Genomic DNA, 17,438 nt, shown 5'->3' with positions numbered 1-17,438 from the left:
AAGTTTATGTGGCTGCTGTCTGAGCCTCTGGGTGGGACTCAAAGGAGTAGACTCTTGATGGAGAGACGATTGCCTCATTGCAGTTGCCTCTCTTAATAAAGTTAATGATGTTATGTGTATGCCGTATGGTAGTTTCAGTAAAGTCAAGTGTATGTTTATAGCACCTTTCATTGATGACGAGTTATTATTTCAATTTATCGCAAATCAAGTATAACCAAAAACATCATACTGACGGGAGTTTACATTTGCGTAAACAGCCACATGAGCTTGCCATTATCAAATCATTATGTTTTATATCCTTGTTTTAAAAAATGGCTGGTTTATCCAAACCACTAGAACTTCTTTTGTTTTTTTTGATTCAAAGTAAATGTTCCAAGAAATGCTACCACGGCTCCAAAATCTCTGGTGCGGATTTTAAACATCTGCAACTTTGACTAGATTGAATACCTAACCGGTGTCGTTAATAAATACTCTCATCAATGTTTTCATTCCAAGGGTAGCAGTTAAATTCAACTTAGAAATAGGGAAATCATGTGATATACATACTTAGGTAATTCCATCCTTGGTTCTTAGGGAATAAAATATTCCCTTTCAATACAGTGAGTTAGTATCTGCTAATAAAAACTAATTATTTTCAATCTTGACAGCTAAATTCACTTGGCCTGCAGCCCAATCAATCAGTGGAGACATATTACTTACCACTTCCACAGGGTTTATATTCACTTCATTCCCAGTAGTGTTAGCGCTGTGCCTATCCATAACCTGTCCTCTCAACTACTTGAAGAGCTTATTTTAGTTTTCTAAATGCAAATTGCCTTGTGATTGGTTTGGGGAAGTGGTTCAATCAAAGACCACCAGGCCTTGTAGCTGCCTTCAATTATCGACTGGAGGAGGGAGCTGGCTGGGAGGCCCAGTCCGACCCCAAAGCTGCCTCCACAGCCCGCTCTCTGCACTTTTGGTGGTGACTTAACTTCCGCGGGCTACAGAAATACTTCTTCTGGGGTTTTTATGACGTGGTATTGGAGCGAGTTGGCTGTTAAAGTTTCTATTTAAGCGTGCTGTGTGTGTCCCCACATTTTTAGGGGCTCTTAATTGCCTCAGTGTGGTTTTTTTCTTTCAGGTGTGTGTGTGTGTGTGTGTGTGTGTGTGTGTGTGTGTGTGTGTGTGTGTGTGTGTGTGTGTGTGTGTGTGTGTGTGTGTGTGTGTGTGTGTGTGTGTGTGTGTGTGTGTGTGTTGGCATTGGGGTGGTTGAGGGCTGGGTCAGAGGACAGGACCTCGCTCAGAGTAGTGGCTGTTAACCTTTGACCCTGCTGGTTAAGCCTACAGGGTGTCTGTGGTGGAGGGGTGGCCCCAGCCCGGCCTGGTTCATGGGCACATGATGGCGGAGGGTGCGGCAAGGTTTTTGTCTGAGGCGTTTCCACCTCCCCCCCATCCTTCCTCTGGGAGTGAGGTTTGAGAGGCAAGCCAAGGCCAAAAGGGAAGTGACTTATTTTATGAGCCCTTTTAAAAGGGGCTGCTCGGTGTCCCACAAAGGAAAGCCAGAGAATCAGCAAACTGGCGATGAATGCCGTGACACACTGTCACATGTTTGTTAACAAGCTGTCGCTCCCTTGTCTTCACCGCCATAAAATAGCAGGGGCTTTTTCTCCTCTCTTGAGTGGACACTCCAACATCTCTGGTGCTCTGTAGGCCTATTAGGTCTTACAGTTATTGGGAAGCCTGGGCGCAAAGAGGCCAGTAAACAATTAAGAGCGGTTTCGACTCTCGCAACCAGCGCGCCAAGACTGTTTGTGCCAGCACAAGAAAGTGACGAGACTGCTAACACTTGAGACGAGATGCAGTAAGGACTTGTTGAGTAGCAATCCAATCTGCATACCCGTTCTGGGTCACTCCTAGCCCTGTCGTAGCTTACTCATAGCCCTGTTGTAGCTCACTCGTAGCCATGTTGTACCTCACTCCTAGCCCTGTCCTGTCTCTTCATAGGGCTGAACTTGTTCTTTCATAGCCCTGTTCTGGCTCACTCGTAGCCCTGTTCTACCGCCGTCTGTGCCATTTCATACTAGGAAGGGGGGGGGGGGGTTGAAGAAGAATTGGCTGCCAAGATGTTTTCATAAAGTGTGCATTAGCTAAGAATCCTGCGTTTTCGGGGAGCTAATCCCTGCGCGCTAACAACGTGACATTTGTGCAGACGCCGCTGTGAAATATTGACCATCTCACTTTTATTTGTGTACGTTGGTAGGAGGTGCCGCTGGTTTCCACGTGGACATAATCCACAGTACTGTGAGCCCTCACTGTGGGCCATGCATGGGGCGTGTGTGTGTGTGTTTCTGTGTGTGCATGTGCGTGTATTCGTGTTCACACTAGACTGCCTTAAGGTTATCCCCTCCCTCCAATTAGGCTGACACAAAGAGTTGTGTGTTGAGCGGCGATGCGATGTGTGAACGCATTTGAGCTGGTTCTGCCAAGTGTGTGTGCGCGGAAGTGAATGCACATCAGGCTATTTCAGTGTGTGCTTGAATATATACATGTACGTGTGTGTGTGTGTGTGTGTGTGTGTGTGTGTGTGTGTGTGTGTGTGTGTGTGTGGCGGGGGGTGTGTGTATATGTTGAGGGGAGGGAAGTTGAGGGAGACAGAGTGCAAGAGAGAGATGGATGGATCTGGGTGGGAAAGGTTGAGTGAAGAAAGAGGGACTTGAGCCTTATTTGGAATGCATCCCAGACCAAGGAGTCCAAGTTTGGCTGACGAGGGTTGGTCCTGGATCTGCTGCTTTGTAGCCCTGTTTAGGCAGTCCTGTCATACCACACTTGTAACTATAATGTCCCAGCGTCGCCCCAGGTCTGTCTACGTGCTGCAGCAGTTGTTTCGAAATTCCTTGTGTCTTTTTATATATATGGCGGTTATTGGTATTCGACGAGTAGTTCTAACATGAACTATGTGGTCAAACCTCCCTTTTTCCCAATGATAGTTATGTTTTATGCATCAGAAACCAACTCAATCAATCCACATTATTTGTGGTCTTTGAATTGAAGTCGGTTGGACTGAAACGAAAGGGCCCGTTAGGAGGCAGCATTCATAGGCGCAGGAGCCTTGTAAGAAGCCAGGGACCACCTCTGTCTGACTGGGGAGGTACAGGAGGCCCCAAACTGCCTCTCTCCGACTAGCGGGGGGAAAACCAAACAGGCAGTTGGTGCCTGGATGCAGTGAAAGGACCGCTATGTTCTGCCCAAATTCCTACAGACACATTCAAAACAAAACATTATTGCAGCTGCAACTTAGCATTTTGTCCGGCGCTGAATACTTCTCGACCTATCCCTCCTGTTAATTGGATGGTAATCTCACTTCTTTTTTTTTCTCTTCTCTATTTTGACCAAGCGGCACAGTAGTTTTGGGCCCTGAAGGCTTTGTGTTGTTTTTTTAATGATGCTTCGGATTCAAGCACCCCAATGGAAAGTTAAGATACGTTGTCTGTTGTTAGAAAAAGGTTTTATTTTATCTTTTGGCAAAGGCGTCCCATTCTTATCATCTGGAGTACAACTAGCCTATTATTCTTATTTTATGGACACTATAAACATTTATCTCTCATTGTCAATTTACATTTTTTTGTTTTGTTTTTTATTATTATTTGTTTGTGGTTTCTGGGATACAATCGATGCACATGCCACTCAACACTGATGTAGAGAAGGAAAATCCGGTTCTGCGTTCTTACGTTTCCTTTCATCAGTACTGCCAGGGAGACATACGTGTGGTGAGAGATGGCGGGAGCCAAATGCTTGTCTTGGCTGAAACTGTAAACTGCACTGAAGTAAACCCTTTGGATTCAGACTTTGGAGTTTGGACATGTTTGTACTTATAATCAGGATCATAGTGTCGGTCTGGCAAGATGGGCTGCAGCAGGAAATGGGATGTATTGACTGGATAGAAATTTAAAACAGGTAGCGTTTAAAGCCTTGTCAAACAATATCAGTGATTTCTGGTATGTGGCGCAACCTGTCTTCTTCACACATAAGCTCCTCAATTTATTCCCATTGTAAGCGGAGGAGAAAGTAGGGGCGCTCCACACTCCTATCAACATCGTTTATCTCAATTTGAAATGTTGTACATTGTAGTGTTTAAAGACATCATGATTTAAATCTGTTCGAGAATCGGCTGTTAAAATGGAAACGTGTTCCAAACTGAAAACGAGGAGTGCATTTATGGGAGGTCTGTCTCTATAACGTTGCCCCCCCTGTCCTTCTCCCGCTCCCAGGCGCCCCGCTGAAGGTGTGTCCCCAGGGCTTCTCCTGCTGCACCGTGGAGATGGAGGAGAAGCTCAGCCAGCAGAGCCACTCGGACCTGAAGGCCCCCATCTCCCAGCTCAGCACCAACCTGCAGAGCACCTTCAAGCAGAGGCACCAGCACTTTGACCGTACGTAGAGAGAGAGACAAACACACACACACACGCACACGCACACGCACGCCAGAGTCCATAATGAGAATCACACACATGCTTACCAACACGTACACGCGTACGCGCATGGTGATGGAAACTCATGAAGTGGCCCACGGCCCAATGCCGTGGCACACAGCAGACGGCCCCTCTGCTATGCTGCTCTGTCCCATGCGCTGCATGCAGTGTCAACCCCAACCCCCCCTCCAACACAACTTTTGCCTCAATTGGCGTTTTGACGGACACCCCCACCTGCCAGTTCGCTGGCTGCGGCGCAGACACTCAGTCTGTGTCTGTTGGCTCGTCCACCTGTCTCTCAGCGTCTCCCCCTCTCCTCGCCCCGCCCCCTCCTCCATCCGGCCTCAGAGTCACGTGCACGCGCCCAGATGGACCACACACATGACCTGTTGGTCCCAGCTTCCCCGCACTTCCTATTGGTGTGTGTGTGTGTGTGTATGTGCGACGAGGATCAGATTCCCTGTGCTGTGGGTGGGGGGTGGGAGGAGGGTGCATATGGGTGCTGCTGAGTCACCAGGGTCGCAGGACAGCCTGGAATACCAGCCGCCACCAGGGCCTGTCAAAGCTGTTCCCCCCCCCGCCTTGGTGGCACAGTTAGCTGGGTCGGGACAGCACCTTACCGCCCACTGTCTCCGGGTCCGTCCCCCGAAGCACGGACAATGTCCTCATTATTTAGTTTTATGGTGATTTGTTCCATTTTTTTTTTCGGTGAACGCATAGTCGTGGGGTCACAAGGGGGAAAAGTTATTTTGAGATGCCCGGAGATGTGGTTATGTGTGTGGGTGTAGTCGTGTTTGCTTGTTTGTATGTGTGCATGTGCTTGCCGAGAGAGAGAGAGAGAGAGAGAGAGAGAGAGAGAGAGAGAGAGAGAGAGAGAGAGAGAGAGAGAGAGAGAGAGAGAGAGAGAGAGAGAGAGAGAGAGAGAGAGAGAGAGAGAGAGAGAGAGAGAGAGAGAGAGAGAGAGAGAGAGAGAGAGAGAGAGAGAGAGAGAGAGAGAGAGAGAGAGAGAGAGAGAGAGAGAGAGAGAATTGCAGCCAGATGGAACAGGAATGTGACGTGTCGGAATGCGGTGGTTTCTTGAGCCTTTGCTCGCCCGTCTCACTCGCTCTCTCTCTTTCTTTCTCTGCTCACTTCTTTGTCCCCATCTCAGGCGTACCTCCTCCTCCCCTCCCCCCCCCCCCCCCCCCCCCCCCCCCCCCCCCCCCCCCCAAAGAAAATCCCCTTTCCTCCTCAATTCATCCCTTTTTTTAAACCGTTTATTATCGCGCTCTGTGCCCTGGACTACCCGGTATGTTGTATGTTGTCTTCCCCATATCCTCTTCCTTATCTACGACGGTCTTCACTCTGAAGCTTCTTACTTTCAGGATTGATCCTTTTCGTCTACCTTGCCATCACTCCCATACAATCAGCCAATCGGGCTACAGATTAAGGTTGGCGATGTTCACCGACTGAACCCAATCCACAAACGGACCGCAGGACACTGGAACCCGTTCTCTCACAGCGCACCGATCGCTCACCTCATCAACCAGAAGACGACGGAGAGATCAGCCCTCCGTCTCGGAAAACCGTTGGCTTCGCTTTCACTTAATCTCCTCTTCATTGTACCCCTCCCCCCCCCTAGCCCCCTCACATCTATCCCCCGTCCCACTACATACGGTGGTTTCTCTAACTCCTGAACCGTTAGAACCCAGGTACACACAGAGGCCTGCTGTACTCCCTCTTTCACCTGGGCCATTAAAGCAGACTCTCTTATTGAATAAGGTGACATGGCGGGGTGCTCATGTTGCCATTCTCCTGTGACTTCCTCCCTCTCGTCTCCCGGTGTCCAGACTCTCTGCCGTCCGGGACACGTCCGGGGTTGAGAGACAGGGCCGGGGAGAGAGCGTGGCCAAAAAGAGTCACCGTCAAAAACACTGCTGCGGTATATCGTTAAAAAAAAAGATAAGACGATAACAGCCAATGTTGATGAGTGGCGAAGAGTGTGAGTGTGTGTGTGTGTGTGTGTGTGTGCGTGTGGGTGGTTTAATCCTTATTTGTGACGTAAAGGCTGCCTATACATGCCGTTCTTAGAAGACCAACACGCATACATGCCCGATAACACTCCTGAGAAGATCTGTGGCTCGCCGTTACGCATGCTCTTGTCATGTGCCTGGAGGGGTCGAGAGTCACGGCCAATTAAGAGCAGGGGGCCAAGAATAGTCCATCATCCCCCCCCCCCCGCTTTCATCACTGCCCCCAGTGTTTATCCTGGCCCTGGGGTCCTTCTTTCTGTCCCTCTGTCCGTCCGTCTGTCTGTCCGTCTGTCCGTCTGTCCGTCTGTCTGTCTGTGTGAGTCTCAGTCTGTCTTGTTGCGCTGACTTCCAACAGAGCAGGGCTGTGTCTGGGATTTAAGCACGGAAGATTAAAGCACCTATTGCCTTCCTATATAAGAGGCCGCGCACACACACACACACACACACACACACACACACACACACACACACACACACACACACACACACACACACACACACACACACCCCCTTCCTTAGCTATGCAGGCTAGCAGCAGGGGGGTTGGAATCCCATAAGGGAAGGTAGAAGCACAGAGACTAATTGGCACAAATAGGATGCAATTACCGCCTGAAGTGGGAGGGGCAGCGGGTCTGGGGCCAAGGGTGGGGGGGGTGGGGGGGGGGGGGGGGGAGGAGGAGGAGGAGGAGGAGGAGGAGTCGGAGTCAGCCCCTCTCTCCAGCGCGGTACCAGGACTAGGGTGTATAGAGAGAGAGACTCTGAAGAGAGTTCAGTTTTTCGGGGGAACATTACTTTACATTTGTAACGAGTCGTGCCTTCTCCTGCGTAACCTTTCACCGACATTCGCACAGAGCGGTTGGCTAGTCGGCCAGGGACAGTTGTGTTTTCTTTCTTTTTTTATGGAAAAGTCTGGAGGCAGCTCTGGGCTCTGTGGCCGTTTGGCGGGCGGCAGTGTGTCATAAACGTTTTTTAATGACAATGCAAGATGCCTAATGCATAATGCTTCACATGCTTCAGCAGCAAATGTATGGGCCAGAGACCCCCCCCCCCCCCCCCACACACACACACACACACACACACACACACACACACACACACACACACACACACACACACACACACACACACACACACACACACACACACACACACACACACACCAGTCTAATTCTGTGAACCCAGAGAGGGTTTGGGAGTCTTTTTGGGGTTTATGTTTCCAACTAGTGGGTGTAATATAAAAAGGAAATGGAGGAAGTGTAGCCTTGTTCTGCCCTCTTCCCCTCCGCCTCACTCCCTTGTCTCCTTTCTTCGACCTTAAACTTGTGGCTACTGTGCGGGGTGGGGGTCCTTTGTTTTAATCTCTGTCAATGTGGTGTCAAACTTCGCTGTGTGTGTCGGGGGGGGCGGTTTAATGAAGGGGGGAGGGGAAGGTGAGTCCTGCAGTGTTTCCGGTATCCTTGGCGACACAGAAGGGATTTTGAGGAAGAAAAAAAAAATAAGCGCCACCAAGCGACTCCCGCCCATCCATCCCTTCCCTCATTTTCTCCCCCCCTCCTCTTCTCTTTGGTTTGTCAGTCTGAAGTGTAACTGACAGCGGCACTCTATACGTGTGTGTGTGTGTGTGTGTGTGTGTGTGTGTGTGTGTGTGTGTGTGTGTGTGTGTGTGTGTGCGTGAGCGCGTATGTGTGTGTGCGCATTCGTCCATCCTGGTGGCAGATTCAGAGTGGAAAGTACTGATCCACCCCCCAACTCTCCCTCCCTCTCCAAAGGGAGCATGGGAACTTAACATGTCAAAAGCAAGCAGAGGGCAGCTCCAGTGTGATGGGGGGGGGATCTCAGGGCCGCAGTGTGTTGGTGGGGACAGGAGGGGAGGTGCAATGAAAGGGCTGGTGGAACACCGGCATGTCGGCAGATTCTTTTTTTTTTGGAAGACTTTGGAATTCTGGAACTCTCATTTTGTTCAGATTAAGAAGGTGGAGGGAGGGGGGGGCAGCTAGTGGTGGTGGCTCATGGAAGAAGGGGCTGGATTATTGGGGGTATAGGAGATGGGTGGAGGTGGAAGGCGGGGGGGGCCGGAGGGTTGATGGGCATTCCTTAGGATGAAGTAGGTCATTGTTCCCTGCCTTCAGTGAAGAGAACCCTCTGAAGTGAGAGAGAGAGAGAGAGAGGGTGAGGGATGTGGGGCTAGCTGCTGTTGTGTTGCTGGTCTGGGACAGGTCCCTATTGGGGCAGGGTGCTTCATTATGCAGTAATCCTATTGAGAGAGCCTCTGAAGGACAGTCCAAGAGACGGCCGGGGAGAAAGGAAACGGAATGGAATGTGACAACAGAGAAATGCCATTGATGGCGGTCGACGGTCAGTGTTCGGTGGGCTGACACAGGCAGACACTTTCTGTTTGAAACAACGAGTGTGCGGGCGGGACGGAACGCCACTCTCCTCTAATGCCTCTCCGCCAGCGCTGCTCCTCTGTTTGATGGAGTTGCCCAGCTCCTCCTCCTCCTCCTCCTCTTCCTCTTCCTCTTCCTCTTCCTCCTCCTCCCCTCCTCACCCACTCTCCCCCCCAAACCACTTGTTATATCCTCTAGTCTAGTTGGCCCTGGCTGTCTCTCCCGTCCCAAAATAATTTCCTGGCCACATGTCCTTTTCCTTCCAAAGTGATTATCGTTATGGCTCTGACTGTATTTGCCCCGGCTGACTGGAGAAGTTGTCAAAATGTTGGCACGGGGGTCGCATGGAAAAGTCCTCAATCTGATTCAAAGCATGGCCTTTTAAAGCACGGCTGCAGATGCTTCTGTTGATCTGATCATGGAGCTCAAACCCATCCTTCCGCCGCTCCTTGATAGGATGCAGTTTAATACGGCCTGTGTTGGTCCTTATTTAGGTCTAGATCTAATGTTATTCAATTGTTGTATTATCATTAACATTATCATTATTATAGTATATTAACAAGAGTCAGTGTTGGGGTAGTTACTCAAAAAAAGTAATTAGTTACTTTACTAGTTACTGCATTTGAAAAGTAACTTCACTACTTATTACTTTACTTTCCTGTTTCTTACTTTACTGTAGATACATGGACAAACATTATAGCCCTATCATCACTTAGTGTTTATTGTATAAATCTATATATAAACCATATGAAAGAACAATATCCCTGTCTGCACAAAGAAATGCCTCACTGTAAAATCCACAAACAACCGGATAAAGTAGGCTATTCTGAGGTCAATCAGAACAAACAAGAACAAAACACGAGAACAAAAATTTTGTGGTCAATGAAAAATATTAAAAGGTCACTTTATCCCATACAATTAAAACAGAAATGCACTTAAGCGGCGGTGACACATTATTTTACTTTATGTGGTCCAAAGGCTAAATAAACCTCATCTATTTCGCAAGCTATCACATCGTAAGTGTGTCTTCCTTCCACCCTCTTGCAGGCAAGAGCAGCCTTCTCAAGTTTTAAAGTAATGCTGTCTATCCAGTGGATGACGGTGCACTGGATAGACCGCATTAAAAAAAAAAGAAAAGTTACTTAGGAATCCTTAGTAACTTTTGTTGTTGGCGGACACATGATCCAGGGAGGACTCGAAAACTATTTTGAGCTTCGATTCCATGTTGTCAGTATAACACTTGTTCAGGTTATGGGAAAATGTTTTCCCTTCGGATGTTGGCTTGCGAGTCACGGTTATTTTAACTAGTATTTTTCTAAATCTGGGCGATTCAATAGTCAACAGGGGAAGCATGTCTTCTACAATGAATGCTGCAACCAGCCTGTCTTTCTGTGTCAACTGACTTGAACACTCCTCCGCACAAGCAGCTACGTCACTCAAATCGATCGCTTTGGCAACGTGCCGAGGCAAGCAGGCGCTGCAGACACACAGGCAGCACGCATGCACGCACCACAACAGATCCGGACTTTACCCGCAGGCAAACACGGCTTGGATAACGCAGGAAAGCGCGTTACAATAGTCTAGTGAAGTAGTGTAGTTACCGATATTTTAAATGTAATGCGTTACTTTACTTTGTTACCCAAAAAAGTAATATTGTTACACCCAACACTGACAAGAGTAACTACATGCCATTCTGATAGTTATGGCTCCCTCACTCAAACTAATCATCCTCTCCTCCTCCTCCTCCTCTCCCCCCTTCTATCATCTCTCCAGAGTTCTTCCGTGAGCTGCTGGAGAACGCCGAGCGCTCGCTCAACAGCATGTTCGTGCGCACGTACGGCATGATGTACGTGCAGAACGCCGAGCTCTTCAAGAACTTCTTCACCTCGCTCAGGCGCTACTACCTGTCGGGCAGCGCCGCCGTCAACCTGGACGCCATGCTGTCGGAATTCTGGGCCGACCTGCTGGAGCGCATGCTGCGGCTGGTCAACGTGCAGTACGACTTCACGAGCTCCTACATGGAGTGCGTCAGCCGGCACACCGACCAGCTGCAGCCCTTCGGCGACGTGCCGCGCAAGCTCCGCCTCCAGCTGACGCGGGCCTTCGTGGCAGCACGCACCTTCACCCGCGGCCTGGAGCTCATGCCCGAGGTGGTCAACCGAGTGTCCACGGTAAGTGAGGAGGGAGTGGGTTGGGGGGGGGGGGGGGGGGGAAGTCTCTCTCTGTCTCTGTCTCTCTGTCTCTGTGTCTGTGTCTCTCTCTCTGTCTCTCTCTGTGTTTTCTCTCTGTGTCTGACTCTCTCTATCTCCCCCGTTGGCCTCCATTCAATGTTTGATCAAGGGGACGTCTGCCTTAAGAGTTATGGTACACCCCTGGCCTTGTCCTGTGCTCACTGTATGTAATGAGGGGTTGATCGCGAATTAGTGCAAGATAAAACCGTCGCCCTAGGCTGAATGTAGAATGCAAGGCTTTTGTCATACCCTGATTCGTCATCTCCGAGCGCAGGGATTTTTTTTGTGTGTTTGATGAGTTGAGAAGAACCAGTTTGACCGTGTGTCGGGGTATCATATGGCAACGTAGGAGGCAGAGGTGTGGGCTTTTCTGCTCCAGGTCTCGATTGAAATTCAATATCAATGTGTGCATGTGTGTGACACTGTATGTGTGTGCATGTACACATCAGCGTATATTTCTCTGATTACGTAAACTCCTTAGATGTGCAATTCAACACTAGCTCATGTTTAGTTTCACCATAACAGCAGTGGCTCATTCACTGGTTAGAGTTTCGGAGTTTCGGAACATGATAAAACAAATTCAGTCGTTTTTACTGTACCCCTCTTTTAATTAAAACAAAGTTGAGTCAAACGGCCCACAAGAGAGCCAGTGCATTCAGGGTCCAGATGTGACGCCCGGTGTGTCCAGTCCGGATGTGTTGTGTCAAGTGCTAACCGGGACACACCTCTGTCTCCCCCTCAAGGTCACAGCATCTCCCAGCTGCGTGCGGGCCTCCATGAAGATGCTGTACTGTCCCTACTGCTCGGGCCAGGTGGCCCTGAAGCCCTGCCAGAACTACTGCCTAAACGTGATGCGGGGCTGCCTGGCCAACCAGGCCGACCTGGACACCGAGTGGAACAACTTTGTCGGTGAGTCCCAACTCAACAAACGGTATTTAGTATCCGCCTATTAGTCAATTCTCCAACCACAAAGGTACCAGAGAAGAACCTTATGGTTCTTATGGTTCTTCTTCAGATGTGGTTCTTCTGGTTCTTCTTCTTCTACTAGTCAATTCTCCAACCAAAGGTACCAGAGAAGAACCAAAAGGTTATTTGGTTGGAGAATTGACTAGCATGCGGATGGGTTGGTTGACCAATAAGGGAATTGTTTGTGGAATTAAGTTCTTCTTTATTTCGTCGTAAGAGTGATATATTTGTTCTGACCGTTCATACATTTGGATGGAAGAAAGGAGAAGTTTAAGTCCAATATCCATTCACTTTCTGGCATCTACCTCAAATCTTTGCCCATGTAATGTTTATGGCTTCAGTACTTAACAGTATCATACATTATAGTACCGAATTATTCCCATGTATTCCGAAAATGTTTATGATTATCATCAAGTTTACTAAGATAAGATACTTGAAAACCGTATGATAATTCAGGCTCTTCAAGCGGCAAGATGTTTTTAGAGACGGAGAGTGGAACAAGGTGTTCAACCAGACGGTTATGTTCAGTTGGTGTGCTGACAGCAGGGCAGCCTGTGTGGCAGGCGGCCTCAGGTTTGTTCTGTGTGGCAGCTTCCCTGCGCCTGAAACAGAGCTCTGCATTCCTATCCCAGCTGCCCCACAGGCTCCATCTCAAGTCTGCTGTCTCTAGCACACAGCATAGTGCCTCCACCTAGTGTTTGTTACATGTAAGGGCAATCAAAAGCATTCTTCTTGAATGCAATTGCATCTATCTGCATGAATTAAATGTATTTTTGTTGTTGCTTTTTTGTGTTATTGTTCAGATGCCATGCTTAGTCTGGCGGACCGGCTAGAGGGGCCCTTCAACTTTGAGTCCGTCATGGACCCCATCGACGTGAAGATCTCCGATGCCATCATGAACATGCAGGAGAACAGCATGCAAGTGTCGCAGAAGGTCAGTTTTTCTTTCCTTCTGAAGAGGATAACATAAATAAATATACATAGCTCCATGTCGACACACACGCACCACCGGACGCCGCTGACCTATTCTCCGGTTGCCTTCTGCAGATCTTCCAGGGATGCGGTCAGCCCCGGCCATTGAAGGGCTTCCGGTCCAAGCGCTCTGCGAAAGAGACGGGTTTCACCGGTCGCTTCCGCCCCTACAGCCCTGACGCCAGGCCCACCACAGCGGCCGGAACCAGCCTGGACCGACTGGTACGCTCCCACCACAACACCGGCATAGCGATAAAGCAGTTTTACAGTGTGTATCTGTGGGACTTTCGGGTTTCGTTGTGTGCGATGTTTGCCTCACTATTTATGCTTATTTTATTTTATTTTTGTTACCTTTTCTTAAGACGGCCGATGTAAAAAAGAAGCTGAAGTTCGCCAAGAAGTTCTGGTCCACTCTGCCAGACACGGTGTGCGACGGGGAGAGAATAGCACCCGGTGATGAGTGCTGGAACGGAACCGCAAAAAGCAGGTATGGACACCGCCACGCCCACAAACCACAGTCCGTAGAAGTCGTTGCGCGGCGTGTCGGTTGTACACCCATGCCATGGCTCCGCTCTACATCTCACACCCTCCCCCCTTGTGCTTTTAGATATGACGCCGTCGTCATCGGCAATGGCCTAGCCAATCAGGTGTCGAACCCAGACGTGGAGGTGGACATCACGAGGCCAGATGTGGTCATTCGCAGTCAAATAGCCGTCCTGAAGGAAATGACCAGCTGGCTGAAGGCAGCACACAGCGGAAATGACATCTCCTTCGATACCGGTGAGGACCAAAAGACCGCACTATGTGCCTCCTGCCTTTGAAGTGATGATAATGAACTACATTTTATATATATTCATATTGTGCTTTTCTAAATACTCAAAGACATGCATAAGAATAAAATACACAAGTAAAAAGAAACAAGTAATAAGTACAAGTTTCTTCTGACCAATGCACTTATTGTAAGTGTAAATGTAATATAGAACAACGCCTTTTTAATTCTCAAACCTCGCGGTCCTCGTGATCCCTGCAGAGGAAGAGGCCAGCGGCACGGGGGAGAGCGGCAGCGGCTGCGACTTGCCGACCTGCGAGACGGACCGGGACATCTACTTCTCCACCCCGGCCAACCCGGTCGTGCCCAGCGTCAAAGAGGTGGTGGTGCAGATGGACACGTCCACGGCCCACCGCGCCACGCTGGGCAGCCGGGCGCTAGCGGCCTGCGGGCTGGCCCTGGCCCTGCTCGCTCCCCACTGGAGATAGAAGCAGACGGGAGGCCCAGAGGGAAACGAGAGCGCCAGGAAGAAGAAGAAGAAAACATACGGAACGAAGGGGACATCTGTCAGTGAACTTTTGAGAAAGAAAAGACTGCCTTCAGGACCTTGGTCTGTCCGCCCTTTGGTGTGTGGGGGGGGGGGGGGAAGACTCTTATTAATATTACAATATTACAATAACTTCAGTTTTAATTATTTGTTTATATATTTTTTGAGGACATCGATGTACAGCGATATGATTTCCAAAAAGAAAAAAAAGTAGTGTTTTCCAAGAACGCTTCGATGCTCGCAGCCCTTGAGAGCTCTGAACACGCGACGATTGGACATGGTATAGGATTGTTTCAATTAGCATTTTAATCTAAAATGATCATTTATCTGAACCTAAACCATTGTGGCCTGAGCAATCTAAATAGGAAGCAACTGAACAACTGCTCGGTTCTTTTTTTGAAACAATGGAATTGTGTGGTATTTCCCAAATATCAAACACAAACAGCCCCTCTATCTACGTTTAGCAGGTATAATTCTGTGTGCCTATGAAATGGAAAACTATTGCTTCCAATTCAGATATCAGCCAGTCGGTACTTGTAGGCTAGTTTTGTTGTAAGAGTATTTAAAAATACGGAAAAAAGACCACCGTATCAGGTTTTTACTGTTGCTTTTGAGAGCTGCTTACTGCCTCTTCCAGAGCTACAGAAAGCAACATTACCAAACAAGCCTCCAACGGTTTTACCTAGAGATGCAATCATTCTTTGGGAAGGCATTCATGTGCCTTAATATGTATACAGTAGTTTCTAATACCAAGTTATTTCAACCTTAATGCCAGCTTTTATCTATCAACCTCTTTTTTAAGTAAATAGAAACCATTCTGGTAATTTAAAAATAATACCTCACCATCATTAAGCATCCATCAATGATCATGTTTTAGATGAAACAGCAAGCTTGGTGTTGGTGTTAGTGGCGTGCGTGTGAATTGCTTAGGAGGACTGGCCCTCCCAAGGCATTACCCTCCCTAAGGAGACTGAGTTCACTACACAGTTGCTGACTGCCCTTCGGTACCGTTGTATCAGTTGTACACTGACCTGATGCAATTTTGCGTGTCAAGAGAGACAAGAAAGAGGACATGAGTGGCATGTCCAATGATATCTGGGGTGGGGGTGGGGGAGGAACAACAGTTCATATGGCTCTGGAGGTTTTCATCAAAGTACAACAAAATGACTGTTTTTAATGCAGGGTTTGATGTGGAGAAAGTGTTGTAATTTCTAGATCTGTTTTGGAATGAAGATATATATTAGGTACTACAGTGACTTTTTAATGTTGGCTTTCTTTTTAGGAGCTGGTGGGACTGATTGTGCACAGATTTGGGGGCTCTTCTGCTTTGAAGGCGGTGTACACCGATTTTGCCTCTGCCCCCCTTTCCCATCCCCCGTATACACAAGTGTACCTCTGTACGTGATTTCAGTGTAAATTGACTCCTTTCTGAAAGCCTTTGGTGCTCACGTCATGCCATTCCAAATGAACATGTGGAACCGGTTGACGTTTAATCATGACTTCCACCAGAGCGGGTCCGATACAGGTGTCGGTGAGGTTGAAAAACCTTGGTACGTTGTCAACTAATTCTTAAAGGCTAAACAAACAAACAAAAAAAGAATGTAGGTTTTAATGACTAGTCAATGCAGTCTCTTGTATTTGTTATCTGCTTGATCACGCTTCAAGGTGTTTTTGTACTAGGTTGCACTTGTAGCCAAGTAGCAATGTAAGGTTTTTCTTTTAAATTGATATCCTGTCAGTTTCATTGCCCGGGTCTTTTCACCTCTCACATTACGTGGTGCCGAAAATAGCTTTTTGTGTACAGTAAGTTATGCATGTTTTGTTAAGCGATGCCTTTGCAAAAGTGCTTCCAGAAGGGACAATATTAGCTACAAATTACAGTATTCCACGTGCATACACCATTTAGATAAAAATTATATATGAAGATTGAAAAGTGCTGGCATAAGACATTTTGTTGGACATTTTAAATCAACACATTTTATTTAATGCAGGTCAAAATAATAGAGAAAATCTGTTTAGACTCTTAACGGTTTTATTCCATTGATCCCAACGGAAAGGGAGAGAATGTGAATGAAACCAGTTAAGGACAGGACCATCCAGCTGGGAGGGCTGGGAGAATTTAAAACAACCAAGCAGCAGAAACACCTATGCAACCCATCACAGAATGTCTTGATTTGACAGGTTGGTTTGGTGGTGGGCCCTCTCATTAGAACGTTTCAGTGCCTATGTTCCCATGACCCACCAACATTTCTGCAAGGGCATGTGCATATTGTAGTTGTTTGTGAGGGGGAGTCGGATCTGTAAGTAATGAAGCATGAATCTCTCCCAAAAGCGGCGAGGGGATGTTTTGGGTAGCGATAGTTAAATGTCTGTGCTTGCGGGCCAGGGCAGTCACATTTCCCCCAATGGATGTAAGTTAAGGTTTGACTTGTTCATGTGATCCAGCGGAGAGCTCCTGGGCTCTGGTCTGGCTGGGGGAAGCCTTCCGCCTGCCTGTGGCCCTCAAGGACAGAAAGTTGTACTTGTACACTGAGGAGCGGAGAGAATGGAGTGACTGAACAAGAGTTAAAGGAAAAAAAAACAATGTAAATATTGAGCAACCTTTTTAGAGGTCTCTTAAAGAGGCTATAACAGTTCATGAGATTTTTACTTGTCGGAGTACTTCCTAAATGTTGTGGGAAACAAGATGAGGTAGATGTTAAATTGTAAGAGAAAAGGTATATTAAGCATCATTTCCTAGTCTTGTTGAAATAAAGACTGTCAATATTTAAGCAACTGCCTTTTCATTTAATGACTTGCATGAATAATGTAAACTCAAGATTTGTTCCTTTTCTGTATATGTATTTGTGCCTCACGCCTAAAAGCTAAACTTCACATTCAAGACATTTGGGTTGAATGTGGATGGTTAGGTGATGATGTTTATTTTCGTGTCATGCAACACAAGTGACACAAGCCCATCCCACACAGGATAACAAGACACTGATATAACTAAACAAATTGTAGTACACAATCACAATATACCATACAATACTTCCGGAGTATGATGATCTAGGAGTGCAAACTAAATATAGCCTTTTCAAACTACTAGCTCAAATAAACAGCAATCAAA

At 47.7% G+C, this 17,438-nt stretch overlaps 1 protein-coding gene across 1 annotated transcript in view; it reads left to right on the top strand.

The window, feature by feature from the left end:
• gpc4 (glypican 4) overlaps positions 1–17,100 on the top strand; it is a 31,710-nt gene extending 14,610 nt beyond the window's left edge. Inside the window, exons 2-9 of the mRNA XM_079744932.1 lie at positions 4,248–4,406; positions 10,618–11,015; positions 11,819–11,984; positions 12,845–12,975; positions 13,089–13,235; positions 13,376–13,500; positions 13,621–13,793; positions 14,044–17,100. Of these exons, the coding sequence (XP_079601058.1) occupies positions 4,248–4,406; positions 10,618–11,015; positions 11,819–11,984; positions 12,845–12,975; positions 13,089–13,235; positions 13,376–13,500; positions 13,621–13,793; positions 14,044–14,270 (1,526 nt within the window). The 3' untranslated portion in view covers positions 14,271–17,100. The remainder of the gene's footprint in view (positions 1–4,247; positions 4,407–10,617; positions 11,016–11,818; positions 11,985–12,844; positions 12,976–13,088; positions 13,236–13,375; positions 13,501–13,620; positions 13,794–14,043) is intronic.
• Positions 17,101–17,438: the final 338 nt, after the last annotated feature.

The sequence above is a fragment of the Pollachius pollachius genome (genome assembly GCF_949987615.1).
Source record: "Pollachius pollachius genome assembly, chromosome: 10".
NCBI lineage: Eukaryota > Metazoa > Chordata > Actinopteri > Gadiformes > Gadidae > Pollachius > Pollachius pollachius.
This window is presented reverse-complemented; position numbering and strand designations above follow the sequence as displayed.